The sequence below is a fragment of the Chaetura pelagica genome, unplaced genomic scaffold (assembly GCF_000747805.2).
Source record: "Chaetura pelagica isolate M959 unplaced genomic scaffold, ChaPel_1.0 scaffold278, whole genome shotgun sequence".
Classification (NCBI taxonomy): domain Eukaryota; kingdom Metazoa; phylum Chordata; class Aves; order Apodiformes; family Apodidae; genus Chaetura; species Chaetura pelagica.
Window position 1 is genome coordinate 4423626 of NW_009954497.1, and position 23840 is coordinate 4447465.

The window sequence follows — 23840 nt, forward strand, 5'->3', positions numbered from 1 at the left end:
TCTGGGAAAATGATTATGTCAATGGGTATACTTTTGTGGGGAAGTCTGTAATTGAAAGGGTTTTTTAAGTTATTTCCATCTTCCTGTGCTGCAGAAGAGACAAACTGCAATTTATTTGTTTTTCATTCTGATCTGTGACATTGTTCCTACATGCATTTTTCCAGGACTGAAGATGCTGCAGTTTCATTTAAGCATGTTTTTCTTCCCTTTCTCTGTGATCTTACTGCTTTTCCTCTTCTATTACAACGAATGATAGGGAGTCTCTTCAAATTAGGTTATTTATTTACACTAGTATATAGAAGGTGAACGACTCAGGAGTAAACTCAGTGTTATCAGACATCCAAAATTATACAGAATAAGCTTGATATCAGAGCTTGCTTTCTTATGAGTGTAATTTATAAGGATTAATCCTCTTCAGCCTGATCCACTGAAAGCATCCATACTTCTGTAGAACCTTACCAACTTTAGCTTTATTTTTAAATGACATTTTAAAACCTCTAAAATTCAAGCAGCAATCCCCTGTGTATTTTTAATGGGAAGAAATGGAGCAGTCCTCCCATCTCAGCAGTGATGTAGCAAAACTGGAAAAAAGTACACAGAGCAATAGAGATGATGAAAGATGTGGATTGTCTTTTATTTTGGAGGTAATTACATGAGTAAAAACAACCCCTTCAAAATGAAGAATGTAATGAAATTGCTAAGAGAAATTAGAAATTGCTAAGAATATAATGAAATAGCACAGGATGTTGGTGCAGATGAGTGGTTGTATGGGATAGGGTTTACCTTCACCTGCTGGGAGACACACAGCATTCAGGTGTCCAGAATTCTTCACACTCCTACAGTCACTGGAGAGAGAGAGAGAGCTCTTTTGGAGTGAAAACCTGGAAGAGCCTAAGTCAGCCAGAATTAATAGCCATTTAAAGAGACTTAAGCTTCCACTGATTCTGGGAAGTCTTAAGGACTAGCATAAATTAGACACTGACTTTCAATAGTTGAGGAGCTGTGAATAAAGTCCTACTCCCTTCTAAGTCATCTGTAAGAAATGAAGAAATTCTGTTGAAAGCCAGTCCAGGAGGAGGACACAGTAAAGAAATCTGGGCAAGGTCAACCTTAAGGAACGTGAGATCCTAGACAAGGATGAGTGCAGAGAGGCTCTACAGAAACTGTGTTTCTGCAATTTGCATAACTCTAGATTCCTCCCTCTTATTTGTATTTTGAGTGGGCAACAAAAGCCTTTTTGCTTGAAATTCCACTTTGGAAGACAAAAGGAAGGAATCACTGATACTCTAGAAACTCAGATTAGCAAAGTCTAATTCCAAGAGCAACCTGAATTTGTAGCCACAGATAGTTGAGCTGGTTCTTCCTTCCTGAAAACAGGCTTTTCAATGAATTTCTCCCCTACTAGCAAATTCTCCATGTTTGCCAGCATGTCCCTCTGAAAGGCAGTCCCAGAGTTGCTCTGGACTGTTTTGATGGAACCATTGCTGCCTGCTCCTGACCTAGAGGCAAGAGGAGAGTCTCCACAAGCCAGGCAGTTCACTTACTGCCATCGCTGCCCTGTGGGTGGGTGGTGGTGCTGCTCTTGCCCAGTGCTGGGCCATTCCCTCCCCCAGCCCTGCATTGCCTCCCTTTTGGCCTGGGACAGCACAGCCCCCTGTGCCAGGACATGGCAAGGTACTGTTGCCCAGTGAGAACACAGGCCTCTTTCTGGTAGGTGAGGAGAAATATTAAGTGGGTATTTGATCAGAACAGCAAGTATTATAAGAATAGTGCAGAGAAAAGTACTAAGATGTTTTTTTATGACCACAGAGATAGTCAGCCATGCCACAGGGTAACAAGTGGCATGCCCAAATACAAGTGTTGCAGGACCAACTTTGACAGTTTTTCTTCCAATTCTCTTCTAAATATCTTTAATTTTTCATCTTTGTATTGGACGCATCTGCAAAAGACAATGTGTAAGAATTCCATTCTTTAGCTTTTCTGTAACTTAAAACTTCTATAAGAAAATAGTAATACCGTATGAATAAAATGCTAGTGCAATAGCATCCCAAAAGTTTCAAATAATAGGTATAAAATATGTTTTAAAAAATCCCTTTATACTTTTTCTTGAGCCAAAACTCATTCTTTGAAAACGCATTTCACTTCTGATGTTTGTGCTGCATAAAACAACAAGCATAACATTCACTGAATTTTTTGTTACTCTTAGGAATCATGGCTGTAATGTTGCTTAGCAACAAAATTGTCTTCCAGATCGGCTGATAAAACCTAAGAGGTTTTGGTTTTGGTGGTTTTTTTAGTGTTCAGGAATGGATCTGGAATATTGGTATCAAAATCTGGCTGTTAATTTTCTAGTATTTTCTGAACTTGCTTTTAGTAAATCCAAGAGAACACCATTTGGTGATTAACCGCTGCAACAGGCACTGCACTGAAAGAAAAAGACTAATAAAAAAGCCAGGATCTGTTACTAAAGAAACATAATAATCTAGATGTCAGGTGCAACCCAAGCATATAACAAAGGTGAGAAGACGATACAGCAGGAGGAAGAGAGCAGTCTGTTAAGAAAATGACAACTGGTACCTGCTCTAGCTCTACCAAGTGCCTTTAGCAACCTCTAAAGGTTGTTGTTGCCTGTGAGCAACTTGGCAGGTGGCTCCCCTTCTATCTCCCTGCTCAGGTGGAAGAGCAGAAAGTCCTGGGCCTCTCTGCCACAGATGGGTGATTGCAGCTGGCTTGGTCTTGCTGACCCATTCCACAAGCCTAGATACAAGGTAAAAAAGCTGAAATCTGGGCTTCCCACTAACTGATTCAGTAGCAGGTAAAAATTTACACCTGATGCAAGGTTATAAAGATAAGTTTCTTGCAAAACTACAGCATCTCCTTTGACAGTAACTGAGCAAATGGTGACTTTGCGTAAAACTTTCAACAGAACTGATGTGATAGACTTAATTCCTGGTCGCTTATGTAGTAAGAACACAGATATTACTCCATCTAATATTTACCAGTCCTGAGATTCTTTGGAACAAAATTATCTTAAATGTAACTTCAACTTGAGCTTCTTTGGTGGCAGTGGATGTTTTAAAGTTTGCGTCTTCTGCATTTTACCCATAGCTCTATCTAAATCTATCTATCTAAATGGCGAGACTCTCAAGGGAGAACTAAGCAAATACTTCTCCTTAGTACCTTTGAACATTCTAGCAGGACAGTTGAAGGTATCAGCTAATATTCCCTACTAAAATAAATGATACTACTTGCCACCTCGAGAAGGATGAGGGGAAGAGAAAATAAGCCATGCATTTTAAATGTCGTATTTGAACTTCTCCCTTCACAGAATTCACCTAAACTCTTCTGCCCAAAGGACCGAGTCCTGGATATTGAAGCTATATACAGTGTTATCGATGATGCCAAACAGTTTGTATACATTGCTGTCATGGACTACCTGCCCATCGTCATTGACACCCATGCTAAACGGTGAGTGTCCATGTCCAGGATTAGTATGTTAAATCGTAGTGCCAGTAAAGTCTGTTGGAGAAAATTAACCCACAGGAGAGTAGTTACTACTGTGGACCAATTTCTTGGGGCCCAATTCTGCTCTTATTAAAATCAGTGAAAGTTCTGGCATTGACTTAAATGGGAGCAGAATTGGGACCTAAGATAACATTTCCCATTCTGGGACCTAAGGTTTGGATCTGCCTATTGAAAGAGATCAGAAATTGTCTAGCCTGGCCATCTGCAATTGACTGGGACCCAGAAATGCAATAAGCTTCTTGTATATTAATCCTACTTCTTACAATATTGCATTTATTACCACGAATGCCAGCTACTGGCATTTGATGAGTATCATAAGGATGTTCAACATGAGAGACAACGTTTGTGTGTTTGCATTACAAGAGAAATAACATGTTGTGAGTTCTCATATACAAAGTGGAAGATGTCATTATTTTACTGAAATATACATATACATGAAAATTCCAAATTCAGCACAGATTACATTTGAATTATATCACATTTTGCTTAACTGAGACTTCCTAAAACCAAACAAAACTAAGTAATTTTTAAACACAGTTTGTATGGACCATAAAAAAGCACTTATAACTCAAAACTGGAGCCACAGAGTGATAAAACCTCCAATTCAGAAGGCAAGTATCAAGTGGACCCTCCTCTCTTGATAATACTCACAATGAATTGAGCATCTAGCAAAGCTCACCATGCACTTTATTTGAGCAGACTTAGGCCAAACTGAACAGGTGATTTTTTCCAGTTTTGCATAATTAAAGGTGTTTTGTTTAATTTTATTTTTTTTTAATAACTACCTTTCGACAGATATCAAGCATAAGCTGTTTTAAATCTTTGAGAGTTTTGCTGATAAACTCATTGTGTACAGCCTCTATCACAGTGAAAGAATCACAGGTAGTGCTGCAGGAACCTGTTTCACAACACGCATCCCCTCAAGTTTCCTTTTTAAGCTGGAACAGAACTTAGTATGTAGAACTGTTACAGTGTTGCAGTTGATGTTATCTCCCATACTCCTGCCTGCAGAATTCAGAAATTTGTTGGATTAGGGAGATTCAGGGAAGCCATCTGTGTGAGTTCTTCAGTGTTTTTCCTACAGCATGGCTTTGTGTTAGAGGCACTGCCACAGCTTCCCTACCTTGTCTGCTACCAGTTCTCACTTCTAAGTTATTTTCTTGCACTGTAGAGCTTAGACATCGAAAGGCCAAATGCCTTGATGCCGCTGGAATAAAGCCATGCATTTTCTTTGTCTAATTCTCTGTGTCCTGACCTGCTCCCACCAAAGGTTAGGAACACAAAGCTAACTAGTGACGGTGAAAACAGCACCATGGAAGCCACCATCCCATTCACAGCAAAATTTCTGCGGTTCTTATCGGGGAAAAAAGCATCCTCCTGAAATGACCCGTCTTCACCTGTTACTGAAGGATGCAGGCAACCCCGCACAGCAGTAGCTCTTCCTTTTCCGGAGCAATAAATAGAAGAAGGCATTTCAGTACCCAGTCTGTATGGTCCCAGTACGAGGGGGAAAAGGGCAGCAGTCAGGGAGGGGATCCAGTGTTCGTGTGCCCTTACTTACGTGACCAACAGAAATCCTCATCCCTCAGTCTGGGCTGGGTAAGCAGCACCCTCTAGCTACAGCTCCTTCTGCTGATTCTGTGGCACCGCAAGAGCTGCTCTGCTCCCACCACAGGCAGCAACACAGGACTAACTCTCCCAGCGAGGGGTGCACAAGGTACCTGTGTTTTGTGTTTTGGCAGTTCTCCGTGCAACTATATAGATGGAAAGGGTGCTCAACCATCCCCAATCTCACTGTCCTCACAGTGACAGTTTTGGTACAGGGCAGAATGACCAAAAAAAACAAGATTCTGGAAAATCTGTTTAGTGAAAATGCCTTTAAATGAGAATAGCATCCCTTCAGTGGAAAGAAAATGAAATTCACATGTGATTTGTTTTCTCTATGATGTCTAGATTTGGCTGCATAAAAATCCCCAATTTTGTTTTTTAATTCTCTGAATGTATTGTATTCTTTTTCAACAGGTACTGGCCATATTTAGATGGGAAGATAAGAGAAGCATTAGTTTTACGAAGTATTAAAGTACGACTTCTCATAAGTTTCTCAAGAGATACAGATCCCCTTACTTTTAACTTTGTCTCATCTCTGAAAGCTATTTGCACTGAAGTTCCAACCTGTAGTTTGAAAGTTGTAAGTATAATCCGTATTGCTTTGAAATCTAAGATATTTCCCTCTCCCCTCAAAAAAACATAAAATCTTCTCAACTGAAGTGTTTTCTGTTAGTATCACAGCCTTTAAATTTCATTAAGTAGCATATGAAGTGTAAGATAATGACCTGAATTTATTCCTAGTACTAACAAAGACAGAAAAATAGAATTATGCCAAAAGGCAGTCTGTATGGTGGACAACCCAGGTAAAACACTGCATCGGGTCTTCACAGCAAAGCTAACAGTGAACCGTAGCTGTATGTCATGTTTAGACTGGCTGATAATAGTAAATCTGACAGCACAAAAATGTGCTTTAGTCTAGATTCATGAAACCTGACTGTTCAGCTGCATAAGCATCTACTTTTCCTTTAATCAACTACGAAGTATAAGAAAAAAATAATGAAGAGCTGACATTATATTCAGGCTACAAATTCATAATTGTGAAGAATAGAATGACCATTCTGTGACCACATTAGACATCCAATACAGGAAGGTGAGAGATACCATGTATCTTACTTTTGTATTAAAGAACAAGAGTGTATGGTAAGTACTACTTTCAAATTGCTACAGTATTTATAAAATTGAAGCATCAGACATCTTGGATCATTTAATCTTGGATCAATTTATTATGTTTTTTACTATATAATTATCTTAAATGATCTATTAAATTATTCTGACTTCTTAAATTGAAAATCCAGTTTATCATTTTGGCTTTTTTAAATCACTGGCAATTGTAAAAAACAAATACTCATTGTGTTATATACACTAAGTGGTATCTCTGCATGTCAAGAAATAGGAATTTTTGTTGTACATTGTTATTACAAGTTTCCGCAGTAAGAAGCAGCATAAAGCATGTTTTTAAGTCAAAAAGCCTTGGCATGGCTGACAAGGCTAAAGCGACTTCAGTTTCAAGTAACTCCTAGCTTATTCCTTATTTATCATCAATATTCTATTTCTGTTTTCAAAATGTTTTATTTAAGTGCCTCCTAACAGTCTGCGTACTCATATCCATTTCCATTTATTTACAGCAGACAAAATATTTGATACAGAATTTGTTTTGTGAACAACTAAATGCTAAAAGGAAGGAAAAAAAAATTCTAGGCATCTCTTCTAGGTAGATAGTCTGGCTAGAATATTGGCAGTTAAAAATGCAATTTCCACTAAGTAAATTAGACCAGACTAGATTTAAACAGTTGTAAAAGAGCCACACACCTCAGTTAACTGTGTGCTCTGCATCAGATTCAACATACAGGCCAAGTCACTGCCTTAGATAAGCCTTGGTACGATTAACAGCCCAAGGCTCAGAGTTCACTGGTACATGTTTGATTTTGGCTGAAACTGAGCTGGAGGCTTCATCACCACACTTCAGAAAACATGTCAGATGAGTCCTTTTCTTTTGTAACTGCATTTCCTTTGTACTCATCTGTTCTAACCAGGATTTAAAAAAAATAAAATAATCACAAAACACCACAACCTTGACAGGGGGAGAAGGAATAGCTAAGAAAGTAAAAGCTAAACTTCTGAATTATTGGAAAGATCTACTTTTCCCCTTTGGTTCTGCTTTGGGTATGAGAAAACATAAAGTCAAACTAAACTCTACAGAAAATACTGTTACGTAGACATGTATTCTAGGTGTTTATACACAAGAACATTGATATTTTAAGAGAACCTTTAATTAGAAACTCTGATTTAAATTATACTTTAAATTGCTAAGCTGTCCCAGTACCTCAAAATTGTTCTGACAGAAATGGCATCCCCATCTTCGGCGAGGGATAATATGTCTGAGTACTACACAGGATATCCAGTAGCTGTTTCTTCTAGTTTCACTTTTGAAGCCTGTGATGTGCTTTGTTGTCAGTGTGGTTTTTTTTCATGCCCAAGGAAAGACCAGTTTGGCTAGGAAGTTTCCAGGGAGTGCCCATGCTTGCTGCAGCTGCAGGGTACTGTTTTGCCAGTGGCAGTAGCCTGAGGTACACGGTCATCTTGGAAAGGGCTGTGCAGATACAATTCCCCTGTTAGCTGGGAATCCCCTTCTAATTTCCCCTGGTGTCTGACCAGGTTAGTGGAAGTTTTAGTATTGCCTAACTGCAAGTACATTGTTAGAAACAGGGCACTGCAAGCCTGTTACACCTGGCAGTGTCCTGATTAAAAACAGCCACCAACTGCTGTGTGTGTTATTTTTCAATCTGCTGTTGAGGTCAGGAGGGCAAGGACTGCAAGGCAGGATTTCCTAGAGCCAAATGCTGAATTTTAACAGTGTGCTCTATCTAGGCGGTTGTTTTCTTCTTTTGCCATAAAACTGTGACATTATCAGGCAATTAACATAATCAATGCAGTTAGAAAACTGTTAGTCTCTTAATCAGGCATTCCTCAGCATTTCATTGGGAGTCCAGTTCACAGAAGCATGAATAATAACTGGATTCAACTGGAACAGCTTTGAGTGTGCAAACTCAATAGAAACACTCTGAAAAAATGATCATTGGGAAGAAATCATGAGCAAAAAACTTTGAGGACTAGCTAAGTCCTGTAAGCACACAGTCAAATGTCAAGGAGTAAATGACATACCAAACTGCTGCTCAGTCAGGGACCTTTCCTACGCTGTGAACCACATGTGGTCATGAAATTAAAGCTTGAATTATAAAGGGTAAAGTCAAGGTGAGGAACTCACAATTTTGCCTCTTGGGACCTTAATTCCAGTACTCTTTAAGTTTTGTGTGCTTGACCCTGTAAATATGTTTTATGTACAAGAATGCCCTTGAAGAAGCAGTAAAAAGGGGCCATCTCGGTTGGGTACAGTGCTCAATAAAGGAAGGTCCATATTTGTGAAGGGCCCACAGAAAATATGAACTAGAACAGTGTCTTTAGAGAACTAGAGACCGGGAAAGACCGGCATGGACCAGACCTATTTATCTACAGCACAAATTGTTCTTGAGCCTCCACATAAATCTACTGAGTTGTGGAGGTGTATTCCTGCTAAGGTAAGAGGAAGGAAAAATAATTGAACCTTTCATTAATTCTCAGAAAGCCAGAAATGCTCTGTGAGTAAATGAAGTGTTATGAATTAGCTATAAAACCTTTGCTTTAAGCACTCATTTAATTTTAAAGCTCTAAAATCTAGAGTAGGAATGGAAAAGATTAATACAGTGTCAGTAGAAGGTGATGTATTATTAACACAGTACTTCTGCTGAAGGTGTGTGTGTTGGAGAATGTTAGCCTGTGCTAGTTAATGCCAGTGCTGGTTCACTCGCTCGTCTAAGCTACATTTGTGTATTTGTGAGGGCAGATGGATTTCCCTACCGGTATCTGTATTGTCAAGGAGTTAATGGCTTCCCCACTGTGGCTGGAGAACACATTACTTTTTGAAGCCTTTGTGTGTTTTCCTCCATGAATCTGAAATTCTATTTCAAAGTTAATATAAAACAGAAAACTAATGTATGATTTTTCAATTCAGCACATCTGCTGAATCTATCTCAATTTGACAACTCTAAGGTTGTATGATTGCTGTAGCTGACTATTTTTACATCACAGTATGTAACTTCTAAATTTCAAAACACTGGGAAGAGGACAGTTTGTTATATTTTGTTGCCTAGCACTGAATACATTACCCATTTTCTGGTTTTAGACTATTCCCTACTGTATTAGTATTAGACACACAGTATCTTCCATATCCCTGCAAAGATTTACTGTGAGTACCTTTGATGGGCAGACACCCCATGGCTGCAAACTGTCTCCATTCCTGGTTTGTTGCATCACATTAATATTTTATTCTGGTTTTATAAAACGATTCAGGACCCTTTCAGAAAGATCCAGATCCCTCTCTGGCTTGCTAAGTACATACTTTCTGTGCTGGGTGCATGTTTGTAGAGCACTTACTCAGGCACACAGTTGCACTCTTGATGTTGTCTAAGAACTAACTCTTAATATCTGGTAAACTTTCCCTTACAGCTGCTAAGATAGTTTTGTTGTTGTTGTTTGTGTTTGTTGTTGGTTTTTTTAAGTGCAATGCTGTAATTTTAAGTGATGTGCTTGTTTTCAAATTCAAAAAACAGTATTAGGAATTTTGTTCGTATTTTAACTCCTTACAAAAATTAAGCTGTGGAATATAATAGTGCTATGTACAGGAAAATAAGCATGTGGAGACGTAAGAAATTCAGAGACTGTTCAAAGAAACTACTTTATGACAGTTATTGATCATGAAACTGCACTGCAGTACCAGCCAGTGTTTGGGTGCTGGAAAAAACACAAATTCTTTGAATTTTCTTTCTAATGGAATCAGCATGAGACTAACTAGCCTTGGTATTTTACACAAGAGTTCTTCCAAGCAACTGGAACAATATAACATTTACTCCAATATATTTTCCAGTGGGGAAGAGAAAGATTTTGACAGAGTCCACAGCATAAAATGTTGGATAACCAGCAGCCTCTGGGCTACTCTACCTTTTGCCTGCAGCTAAACCATTTTAGTTAAGCTTGGTAATACTAGTTACAGATAAGCCTCACTAGAACTTAAGAGGCGAGTTCTCCAAGGAGAAGCAAAATGTAATGACCAAGACTGATGATTAATAAGTGACATTTTTCAAATGAGTACTTACATGCATTTCTGAAGCAACCAGTGGTATAAAACCTGGGTTTGGAACCTGTGTCTAGCTATTAGTTTCATTTATGAAAGAACGAATAATTAGATTTGTACTGGAAATTTCATTTGTGTCTGGCACTGATGCAGGCAAAAAGTGCCTATAGCTCCAAAATGTTAAAAAAATAAAAAAATAAAAAAATTAACTCAGACTTCACCCTTTGCTGGAAAACAGATGCTCTTTTCCTCCTGTTGTGTGGTGAATTTGATTTCTCCGTATCGGTTTTAATCCTGAGAAGTTTCTAATATTCTGATATCAGCAGGTTTCCTGTTGGAAGCTACACAACATGTAATATAAAGGTATTAATTCAGCCATTGGTGTGCCTGCCAATCTGGACCCTGAAGCAGACTTCAAACGCCAGTGTCCCTTGAGGAATGAGGAAACGAGCTAAAAAATGTTCCTGGCTTTTACCATGCAGAACACAATGATGGGACTGGTGGTTTTGTTTTTCATTTCATAGCCTGCACTACCTGGCAGTGTATTGCTTTTAGTATGTGGTAGCTATGCAGTTCAGAATGCCAAGACACAGTGACAGCATCACAAACTATGAGAATTTAATAAGAAATATGATGTGCAGTCCTTTCTTTAAATTAATGCTTGGCTGTAAAAACTCAAGTTGTTCTATAGCACTAATTCATTTTCAATAAAGACCCAACAACAGACTGTATTTTTTCTATCTGTTATAGGACAGTTCTCATTAACCAGCACTCCATTCTATTTTATGCCAGAAATTCTTTGACCTTGAGGAAGAGAGTGCATGCTTTCTCAAAGAACAGAAGAACACCTCCCTTCCCAAATTAAATCGTAATAAATACATGGTGACTGATGGAGCTGCATACATTGGTAAGTAACTACATCTCAAGGAGTTCTAATTTGTAGCCAAAAGCCTGCAATTTGTAAATAAGGACTCTACAGCTGATATGCTTGTTAATTTAAAATAACAGTCTCATTTCTTTGGGAACCTGGGTAAGACTGAGCTTTGAGCCTCTTGTCATTTAAAAACACTTTTTTTCCTTATGAATCAGTTTCTCAAAAGCAACATTCTGCTTTTGGGATTTATAAACAGGCTGAAAACACAATACAACACACTTTATGAAGTAGGAATAAATTGAATTATTAACATATTCTCTTGTTTCTGCAATCCAATGAAGATGGAATGTTCTTTTCTCATGTTATTACTAAAGCTATGGTCAATCCCAAAATTATTTATTTCCAAAAGCCAGATCAAATTGCAGCAACCTGCAGCTTGTCTACACAGAATGGTTTCTTAGCCAAGCTGGTCTTCTTCTTTCCCATTCTCTTTACATTCTTAGATAAATATAAACAAAATAAATAAATAATCAAGGCTGTGTGAAAGTAATACAAATGCATGTTAAGTATCTGATATATATATATATATGATATATCTGATATATCATTTAGTTGAAGGCATAAGAAATGTCCCTTATGATCAAGCTTCAATTTACCATACTTGACAACTTTAGAATTCTTAACATTTCCCAAAGCAGCTGAAATGACACTGAAAGTAAGGGTATACACATCTCAGATACTTTCAAGTTTTACATATGTTCAGATATTAGTTTAAAAGATGACCTCTTGTTACAGCATTTTTTCTCCAAAATACTGCATGTTATAAATGTACAACTTAAATAGTTCTAGTTCTAGTGAAATAAAAAGAAATAACTAAAACACTTGGTTAATCTGTTTTCCGTTAATCAAATTCTCTTCTTTGCCTTGTGATCACCAGGGTTTGAAATGCTTATTCATTACCTTAGATTTCAACAAAGGTGGGAATATATGGCATAATAAAGTAAAACCTGGTTTTTCCTTCCAGAAATAGTATCTGTCAATGGGGTAACCTGTAAAAAGATCTATTGGTTTAGTTCAGCATTATGGAGCAACCACTCTCCAACCCTTCTACTTTATATTGTTTATACAGCAAAAAAAAAATTCATACTTGGCACTGAGAAGGCCAATGAGGAAAGTAAATGGAGTAAAAATACAAAGGAAATGCAAAAGGAAGAGTGAGTTTGTTTTGAATAAATAAAAGGACCTGTTTTCACTTACAAAGAACTAGAGCTATTTAGCTTCCAGATATGGTCTCCACTACACACTGGTTTGTAAAGGAGTTTTTTCCCTCTAAATAGTATAGAAAACTTATTTCAATCTCTGCCCAGATAGGCATTGGGGAAAATGATACTGTATCATGCTGGATTGCCTTTAGGGAGACTGCTTTATTTTGTTTTGTTTTTAAATGTTAGAAACTCATTGTATATTCCTGCCTTTACTCGTAGGTAATTTTGATTGGGTAGGAAATGCTTTTACGCAGAATGCTGGAGCGGGCCTTGTTATCAACCAAGCAGACGCGGGGAACAGCACAAGCATCATTAAGCAACTCAAGGCTGTTTTTGAAAGGGACTGGCATTCACCTTATGCCAAAAGTTTACAACCAACAAAAATCCCAAACTGCTTTAATCACAAACCTAATAAAGCAACATCAAATAAGACTGCCATGAGCAATGTGAATTAGGAAGACTACTTGACTGTTTAGTATGGCGATGAAGAGTCATGTTGGGATGTAGCCCTCTTTCTTATTTACAGACAAAAGACTTAAAGAAAAAGCAAAAAAAAAAAGTTTGGGTTTGGGGGGTGTTTTTAGGAAAAAGCACACTTCTATAAAAAAAAAGTCTAACTATGTTCTCTATACTGAATTATTTAAGACACTCAAATTTGTTACTTCTGACACTGAATGTCACTTCTGCTTCCATGTCAATTTTAAACTTCCACATTTGAATTCAAGAGCATGTGTCAATTTTTGTTTCAGTTCTTCAACTTTCCTAAATTGCCATTCTGGCTAGACTGAACCTTGAACTAAAACCAAGATTCAGCTTATGACATGGAATTCTAAGATCAGTTATAATTGACATACACATAGATGGTAGGTTTACTGTATGGGAAAACATAAAGGAATATGCAAACTTTCACCCATATAAATCATTCCATTTACATAAATACCCAGTCATGCAAATAGTTCCGAGTTTTAAGCATTTAGTTTGGGTATCCCTCTTCCATGTCTTCTAACTAGCCTTAAAATACATAAGAGTTACATGACTGGTAAATTTGTTCATCTCCTAAAAGTGTGAGAAAGTTTTGAGGGACTGGCCTCATCAAATTAGTCATAATCCCTAAAGCCTCTCAGATAAACGGATTTTTTTATCAAAGTAATGTGAATTCCTTTCCGTATAACAGTTATTTCCAATTATACTGTGTTTCATCTAACAATGAAAATATCTGGATTAACAGCAAAGACCTAGAACTGAATTTTATTTTTTTTGTAATTGCAAGAAAATTTCTTCCCCAAGTTAAATATTTATGAAGTGCAAATAAGTAGTTACATGACAACTTATTATCAAAACAATGCATATATAAAAACCAAATACTGCTTTTTTAGGAAGGTCAAAAGTATGCAAGATCAACTATAATTGTTGAATTATCATATAGTCATTTTATTTGCTGTTACACCTGGAAGTTTATTCTTTCCTAACATTTACTTTAAAAAAAATTTAATTGAAAAATGGCATTTTTTGTTAAAATGTCATCCATATAGGTAGCTACATCAGCACAAACAGAAATGTGATGCCTTTGTTTAGGCTACAGTTTCAGTTGCTGTTAATAGAGTGCCTCTACAAACACATCTCAGTTGCACCAAGAAGCAACTGTTGTAAAAGTGTGAGTTTGCTCTGTATAAAAACTACATACAAATGCCAGCAGATTTTTCTCCAATGAGAGCTGTAACAGCTAAGTTTCATAATAAAAATGTATCATTAGTATCCCTCTGCTCCTGTTGAAGAAATATGGCCATGAAAGCAAACTACACTCTGCATTTTGTTAAATATTGACAAAACTTTTTTCAAAATGCACTTTTCTCACCTGGCTGTATGTTACAGAAGGCACACTTTCAAAGCAGTGGGCAAAAGGAAAAGGAAGACCAACCATGACCCAATGTACTGTTTTAATCTTAAGAACAAGTTAAAAACCCACCTTGACTTTCAAAATACAGGTTTTGTTTACAACGTTTAAAAAAAGTTATTTTAAAGTAAGCACAGCTTAAGAAATTCTTATAAGGTAATGTATGCACAACTTCAAATTGCCAGTGAGAGACACACCACAAATCTAGTTATGACTGCAAAAGGCATACTTTTGACAAAGAATGTTTGTTTCTTTTGCAATTGCCAAGATTTACATGATCTTACTGAAAATAATGACATAAAATTTACAGTTGTCAACTTTTACAGAAAAGATCTTGCACAGCTCTGATGCTTAATAAGATTTTCTAATATTCTGATTTCAAAATGCCATATATTAGCCTCCTCCCACACCAATAGAAAAGCATATATTATGGCATTCATATAAGAAACAAATATCTAAGAAGAAAAGTTTCCTGAGTTGCTGTGAATGGCAAGATCTTTGTGAAGAGAAATTTCTGTATTTTCTTCCTTCTGTATATAACTTCAAAATATGTGTAGTAAGTATGGGAGAGAGATTCCAAACACTGAATTTACTTGCTGGGGTTTTTATGTTTTGCTGAAGAAATAAAAAAATTAGTCCAGATTAATTTCTGGTGAAAATTTCAGCCGATTTATATCACCAATGAATTTAGTCAAACAAACAAACAAAAAAACAAACAAACAAAAAACCCACCACACTCTTAAAAGCTGGTTGAGATATTTGTAAAGCTTCTGAGGTCCCCATGGATGGGTGATCTTAAAGCTTGAGATAAACTTAATAAAGAGTCCTTACATAAGATACAAAAAAATCCAAGCTAACAAAAAAACCCCAGTGTCCAGAGTTGCTAATTGTAGCACCTGATGGCAATAATATACAGGAATTAATTAATGTAATTTTTTTCACTTTTGCATTATGGATACTAGAAATGTATGGGGGGGGTGTAGATATTGTACAAATACTAGGGGATACGAGTGGAACATAAATTTGTCAGATGATAAAGCTAAGCTGTCTGTTTACAAACCAGGATTTAGTGATTAAATCAGACTGTGGGGTTAACCACTGACCTTCCATTTAGTAAACTAAATCAATTATTCAGATGCAGTATTTTTACTAGACAGGTCCTAGGGAAATACAATAATGAATATTAACCAGATCCATTAGTTTACAAATGCATTCTTACTGTTTTAATGAACAAATTCTGGTGCTTCAATAACTCCCCTGCCCACCCCCATTCCCCCCCATCCCCCCCCCCAAAAAAAGTGCTCATACATAAAAGTACATTTTAAAAGTAACAGTATGTTCTGTTTTTATGAACGGAAGAGTTTGAGGTTTTTTGAACAACTTTTAAGTCAAAATAGAGGTCAGCCATCCTTCAGATGGACTGGCAGACTCAAGATTCATTTGGTATCAAGTAGGGATTAATATTTTAGTAACTGTTTAGAATGGCAGCAGCTCCAAAGTAGTACAGAAGGCTTTGGTCTGTTACACTAGCCAAAAGACAAAGTGCATCCTTGGACTTCGGCACGTAGGAAATTATCTTAGAATACCAGATTCTTTTTTGAAGCTGATTATGGGGATTATACCCAATTATTTGTTTTGGGTTAAAAACCTTGATTCTGGCTTCAGCTCCTTCTACCAATGTAAATAAGACTGAAGCAAATACATTACAGTGATTTCACGCTGGTTTAGCAGGGATCAGAATCTAGACCAGCTTCCTCTTGATTTAGTTCTTCTGAGTATCACCACCGCACAGGCAATTTCCAAACTTAGCAGGGATTTGCATTCAGTGCTTTCTCACAGACCTCACAGGTATAAATCCAAAAGATGCACTTTCTCTAAACCCCTTCTAACTGGCATTGGTAACTCTGTCATATTAAAGGCAATTTCCTAAACAGAACGGCTTTATTCTTAAAGAATATAGACTGTAATTGTTGTTTGCTGCAAACATTTACTAGTGCCTTATTCCTACAAGTTTTTGTTTAACTGTTCCTCACATGAAGTCCTGCTAAAGATCTTGTATCTGCTATTGAGGCAAACTTCCTAAGTAAGATTACATATTCTGATGTTTACAGATGAGTACCTAAAACTAGAGTCACAAAAAGACAAAAATGGAACGCAAGACTTTGGTCTCAACCACAAGCACACCTAAACCTGAGCATTTTTATCTAAACCTAGTTCTACAACTGAATTTCTAAAGTTACTCCTGTCTTCATTATCAGCTAATCCAAAAGATAGTCAAATTCTTCCCTGACAAGGTATAAAAATTAATAAAATCTGAATTTCCCCAACACCTGGTTGATCTCAAGAGCATAACTGCAGAAGTTTCTTTGCACACAGGGTGAAGTCCAAGAACAACACATGCAGTAGCTAATTTACAGATCTAGAATACTAATTCTCAAGCTGCTTTGGGCCAGATACCACCTTTTTCTGCCTGAAGCATGAACTAGTACCCACACCTACTCTCGCATTCTCTTGATGACCAGAAAAATATGCATTGTGTGCCACAGCACAATGGTCATAGCTGTACCCTGACAGGAAGATTTGTTTTTGTCAGATGTTTTTTCTTATTTTTTTCTAAAAAAAATTTCCATCTTTGAACTGAATTTGGGGCTCTGTTGTACAAAGTTTTACACAATACAGGGCCCAGTGTTCCCTCCAGTAAATCCATTCTCTGCAGGTGGTTCAGAGGAGAGCATGAGAAACAAGAAGAAGCATCAGAATGCTACTTCTAAGACCTACCCATTATTTGCTATACTACTAGCTGCCTAAATTTAATGATTTGTTGAGTTTTGCATACATAACAACTAAACAACTAAGCTGAATGTTACATGCCATTTAATCCTAATCTAAGAAGAAATCCAGTCAAAGAATTCATAGGAAGTTTTTTTGTGACTTTAGTGTGTACTTATGGAAAATAGTGCAGACTTTTTCATTAAGATGGCAAAACCATCAACTAGCTGTTCCTGTTCTTCAAACTGAAGTCCTCTATCAATATTGCCATCTTGAGTATCATGCACTTGCCTCCTGAGAATGATCTTACAGAGCGCATGAAATTATCTTAAAAACATTTTGGACTTCAAAATGAACTCTTGATTTTAATACATAAATACATACTGACTACATGTATAGTATGTTTCCAGATGGTAATTTATGGCACTGTGTTTTTCTTCCATTCCTACCCCTTCTTTACATATATATTAATGTCTAATTTTTTTCATCACTTTGATCCAATTCAATCTATGTACAAACCAGAATGAATCCTTGGTATATTTAAAATTCAGAGTGATACCTCCCGAGCTGAATGCATCAGTAAACACATTCCACTCGTATCACTGCAGAGTATAGTAGCTCAACTGATACTGTAGAGCAATTGCTTTTCTTTGCTGTAGTTTTTCACTTTAATTACTGCTGGATGGTATTTCTGAATTTCTTGGTGTTGAATCAGGTCGCTCTTGAATCATCACTTTGCACAGATGCCTTAGAAGCTTGCCAAACTAGCATGTAAAAGAGACCTCATTCAAAATGGTTTAGACAAGAAAAGAAAAACTCATATGCTTTGCACTCTCTGGATGCTGAAGATAGTACATAAACTCTGGTCTTACAACACAGTGGAGCTCTGTATTGCTCCTCCTGTTTGAACTAGCCCTGCATGGGCTTAAAAGAAAAAGTCTGTGAGAATCTGGTGTTTGACTTACATTTAGATCAGGAATTTAGAGAGGACCTGAATGAAAAAACCCAGCCATAATGAGTGGCTCATCACAGTAGCTGAAATTGGGTTTTCATTAAGAGATAATTCTATTCCATACTCATATACTACAACTGCATTAACACAATAAGGTTGTTTTCCCTAAAATTCAAATTACATGTAGGACAAAAATCAAGCTACTGTGCCCCATTTCTGAAAAACTTGTGAAAATTAGGTTTTTAAGAGAGCAATTCAATTCTGGCTGTAAATTATTCTGCTACAGACAATGGAGTCAGCTCTGTTTTTTTCACAATAAATTTTACACTGCAATTATACAGGAAGATTCAATAAATCTTTTTATTCCTATAAAAAAAACATGATAATTTTCCCATTAAGAACAGAAATAATGTTAACGGCTGATTCAGGCTACAGAATAGAATAAAATATAACAAAATGGCCAACAACTGTAGTAGCATTTCAGAGAACTATTTTGTTCTCCTTTATGTTGCCTGGCCATGAAGGTGAGTAATAAAATTATATGTATCACGATGGTGTTACATGAACACATAGTGGGCATTGTGGCTCACACAGTTGTACTTGTCCCTCCTGAACAGCTTAACATGTAGTAAGGGTAGAGAGGAAAAGTAGCTACAGAGGCAAAAAACTTGAATCAGACCAAGTTAATGGATTTGGTGCTGGCCTAAAAACTCTGGGCTAAGCTCTCGTTTTATTCCTTTCTCTGCAAAATCCTGTATTTCTAATGCACTGGCTTTGCTCTCCTCTATATGAGAGAGCTCCCATGATTGTTTTCAGAATGGGGGAACCTTTAACAATTACAAATTTATGCCTAACAGAAAGAAAACAGCATAAATAAAAGCAGTTTCTCAAAATCAATGTCTGTGTAGGAGGTACTGAAAAGTAAAGCAGTATTTGAAACGGGGCTCTTCCTTACTTCAGAAGTTCCTTATGCTACATATGTAAGGATCAAGAACACAGCACACACCTGCAAATTTCACATCATATGCAGCATTTGCATATGTTCACTCAATACACAAATATAGCCAAGTCAGACAGATACCATTCTGAACTCCAAATAAATACATGAAAACTAAGCACAAGTATTAGGTCACCAAATTTGACAAATTAACACATAAATGAGGAAAAAAACCCCAACAAAACAACAACGCCTCAAACTATATGAACTTCATAAATTACTTAAAAGCTGAAACTTTGAGGGACTTAAAGGGAAGTAAGGTTTATGTTAGAGATTAAAGGCATGCACCATTATACATAGCATTGTCTACATAAGCCAGCATGTAACACATTCTATGAGAAGTTCTTCAACTGGAAGTGTGTGGAACAACATTACTGACTTTCTAACAAATGTTTTCAAGGGGATTTGCTCAGTATTCAATCAACTGACACTCCACCTGTATTCATTATTTTCTTGAAACTTGACTGAAAAGCAGGATGCTTCTGCAAGTAACAGCTGTTTCTTTCTAAAGGTCAGAAGGCCATTCTCCTAGTATCACTCATCCTCTCACTGTTTCCTGCTTCTTCAGCAACCCAGTCCAGATTTTTCACTTGTCATTGCCTGAGCAGCAAAAAAACCCCAAATACTTTCAGTTACCTGCTTCATGTGAAAACTGCAGGCTGCTCAAAGTGCTTTTGCCCTTTGAGACATCCCTCACCTACTGTGAAACTTAAGAAAGCGTAATAAAGAACGTAATAAACAAGTAATTCCAGACATCACACAATTCTTCACCTGGAGAGAGTCATATGCAAAATCTGGAAGAACAAAGTACAAGAGGGGAGAGGGGAAGAATATCTGGCAACCTCTAAATGAGGTAGAAGTTCTTCTGGAGATATAAAATACCTTTTCTGGTGGCCTCATTTTATTCTAGTGTAGACCATCCTTTAACATACAACCAGATTTGTAAGGACTCAAATGTGTGGCTAACTTCAGTATAGAAAGGTGAGAAGTCAAATACCCTTTGTCTTCAGGAAGGGAATTAATTTATTCCTCTTTGGAAGAGGAGTGGAAGAGACAGGTAAAAATGGAAAATCCACTCTCTCCTCTTTTCATGGAATAGCCTGGATTGCTACTAGAAATAAAGCTGATAAGGTCTCTAAAAAAAACAAAACCAACAAAGATCTCACACATCCAACTTCTATTCACTCTCAAAAGGTGGTGCAGACCCATGGGAACTTGGGGCTCACAGCTTAGTGGCAAACTGCTTTGTGGCATCAGAAGAGCTCCTTTTCTTCCTTCTCTCTATATTCAAGACAGCTGTGACATCCGATTTTAAAAATCTCCAGATTGCTCAAATAATTCTCCAAACTAGATTGTAAGAATTTTCCCCATGGAAAGAAAAATAAAGGACAGATTAAGGGAGGAACCTAAAGAACCTAGTACAAATATTAAAATGCATAAAAAATGAGGATCAAAACCAGAATGCATTCTCATTTTACCAATATTTTAAGAAATAAATGAGAACTGAAAAATAATGAGAAGCTAGGGCAGTACCTCAGATAATGAAGCTGAAATTTGTAAATCATTCCTACATCTAAACTGCTGCTCTTAGTATTACAGATGCAGTGAAGAATCTTTGAACCACTAACCTTGATAGGTTCTAAAAAGGTTTCAGGATTCAAAGTATTATTCCATCTATGCACGTATACTGCTTAAAATGTATGGGGGGAAATGAAGTTCTGTGTATATATTTATACAGACCCTATTGCCAAATATTAAAAAAAGTCACTTCTCACAGCATTTCCATCTTCAGATGTCAACAGAGAGATCCTAGTAAATGAATCTGGAAAAAGGCAGAAAAGCAACATCTGTGGCAGCAAGCAAGCCAACTAAAATAAACTGTAAGCCCATTTTCCAAGTGCCAGCTGATACAATAAAAGCACTCTGATGCCCTCATATCAGATTCCAAATGTCCTTGTATCAGATTCCAATTACAGAACTGAGGCCCCACACACACATACACATCCTCAGAGAAAAATAATTGTATCTGTGCCAAAGGAGCTTGGAGTATCTCTGGTACAATTACTTGTTCCACTGCTGTCTTACTCTTAAGTAAGACTGACAGGAAGTAGTACCAATTCTTTCTGGAAAGGGCCATATGTCCTTTACTAGAAAATAGGAATATGCATACATAAAGAACATCAGAATAATGAACTACAAAAGTACATTCCTGGCCACAGCACAGAAGTACATTATTGCAACATTTTCTGATAGCACACACCAAAGCCATCTACTCACCTTTCCATTCTCACATTACATGTGTGCCAAAGCTAACTTTTTGAACAACAAAGGGCAATATTCCTCTCTGAACTAAACACTCCAGAAAGGATTATAGTTGTTTTTTTCCTTTAAAGATAGAGAACAGCAACAACTGCCCCAAATCTCACTCTTCTCTTTTGTCACTCCTCTTTTTCATGGGCAAGTATTTCTCTTTTTTCCCTCTCTGCCTCATGCTTTTCCTTTTTGAGCTATTTTTTCTATATGCTGTTTCTGAATCCCTTGCTGATTTGCACAAAGGGATTAATTGCTGCAACTTCCATTATTGGTGCTGTAACATTCTACAAGGTTACTTCCACTAGCTTTACCTGAAGTGCTCAGAAAAAGGAAGTACATGCACATGTTGTTTAAAGACACAACAAATGACTACATATGAAGACAAGGGGAGTCAGGGCAAAAGCAGAATGCAGGCACTACTGGACAAATACCCGGATGGGTAAAGGGTTTTAAGGCATATGCCTCAACCTGATTCCACCTTGGCCTGTATCAGGATCTAGAGCCCTATTTTGCAAACCTCACACAACTAACACAAGCCTTGCCTCCAGGTATTTTGTGCTTTGCTGTTCCTGGGGCCACACACCAGGTTACGCTGCCGATCTAGGTAATAACAAGCAAATAAAAAATCACAGACAACTTCAAGCTGCGTGACCTCAACTTTACCCTCCAGGTGGGCTTCAGCCACAGAGGGAGTCTAATCTGGGTACTGTCATTTTCTGACAGTTAAGATGGTCCAAGCTCACCATCGGATATACCACCATCATCTTCAAAAGGCTAAATGAAGAAAGAAGACGTCTCTGCAAACATTTTAAGTCTCTTGAGTGTGTCTTTGGCACTGCATTGTATTTCCCCACTCAATCTAAAAGTAGGAGTCCTTTGTAAATTTTGCAGAGCAAAAAGGGTATGTACTATATAACTTTACCACTATACCTCTTCTGATGGAATAAAATATCAAATAGAAAAAATCTGTCTAAACTTATTTTGAAAACTGCATGGCCAGCTTATGCAGTAGCTAGATACGTGGCAAGGTTGCAGTGTTACTCTCTAAGGAGAATATAATAAATATGCTTATATATTTTGTTCAAGCATTGCGTAGGCTCCAAGTTCTACTATGAGAAGGAGAGAGAACTTCTCATTAGCCTTCCTATTTCAAAACACAGTATTTATCACAGATGTGTACAATACAGTGGCATAGCTTAGGCCTGTTATATAGGTCAGTATCTGCAATGCACACAAGAACACAGTTTGCCACTGGAAAGGAGAGTGGCTGCAAAATCTATTTTGGATAATCCAGTTTATATTTGAAGAAACTGATGTGTGATCATTTCTAGAACTGTGAATATAAGGCAACTGCTGCATGCTTGTATATTTGATGAGTTTTAGTATACTATACCCTTATATGGATGCCTATGCAGTGTAAATGCTTTAATATAAGATACTGAATGTTTTGGGTTTTCTACACATTATTTTCTAAACAATACTACAGTTTACTGCATGTTTATCCATCCTTTGTGTTGCTACAAAATACAAGCAGGAAGACACATGACTGAAATAACTTACACAGAGGCTATTCAAATTGATTATAAAAACATGTACTTATGTAAAGACTTTTAATTTGGCAAGTAATGTGCTTCCTTTAGACAATGGGCTTGGTTCACAGCAATACTTTTGTAATTAATGTTTACTTAGTAAAAAAAACCCAACAGTCTGTAAATGGGACTATATACTCTGTTGCAAACCATGTTGTCAGTATGTTTTACCTTTGAAAATGTAACTTAGTACATTTGCTAGCAAAACAGATGACTTGTCATGAGTCAAGTTGAAAAACAGAGCTCTAATTGAAAGAGTCCAAAACTGAGCAGATACTGTGTCTGGTGCTGCAGGATGACAATGTAGCAATTATTATTTTTTTTAATTATTATGACTATTTTTTAAACAATACTTTCTCATTACCTTAATGCAATGAGTTCCTGTTATTTGATTGTGGACTGGGCCCATTGTTTACAGAGTTATTATAAGTAACCAAAGTTCAATGTAATTAACGGAAATGAGCAGACTCATTATTTTGAAAGAAAAAAAAGGAAAAAAGCAGCTGACTTTGGCTTTGTTGAGGTTTCGGAGAGGTGGCTTGATACCAAGTGTTGCTGCTGTGCCACTGGATTTTCAAGGTAAAGAAATCACTGTGTGAAAGTCTGATGGCATTGTCAGTGGTAACCTATTATACTGCTGGAAACTAAGTTAGCAATGACATAACACTAAATCAAGGGAAGCAATGTATTAGTTTAAAGCTATCTAAATTTATTTAATGCTGCAGCATCACAGCTATCAGTTTTCACTGCTTTGATATCCAAGGATTCCTAGTACTACACAAATGTCATCTGCTTAATTTTTTTGTTTCATTACTTTCATTCAAAGCAAAGTAATTCCTATTTCTTTGTACTGCACTGAAATAAAAGAATCTTGTTTCAGTACATGA

General features: G+C 37.0%; 1 protein-coding gene across 2 annotated transcripts in view; it reads left to right on the top strand.

Moving 5' to 3' along the window:
* Positions 1–12984, top strand: part of PLD5 (phospholipase D family, member 5) — a 173664-nt gene extending 160680 nt beyond the window's left edge. For both annotated transcript variants that reach the window (XM_010004592.1, XM_010004593.1), the window contains 4 exons: positions 3329–3468; positions 5548–5713; positions 11093–11207; positions 12659–12984. In XM_010004592.1, the coding sequence (XP_010002894.1) occupies positions 3329–3468; positions 5548–5713; positions 11093–11207; positions 12659–12894 (657 nt within the window). In that variant the 3' untranslated portion in view covers positions 12895–12984. The remainder of the gene's footprint in view (positions 1–3328; positions 3469–5547; positions 5714–11092; positions 11208–12658) is intronic.
* Positions 12985–23840: the final 10856 nt, after the last annotated feature.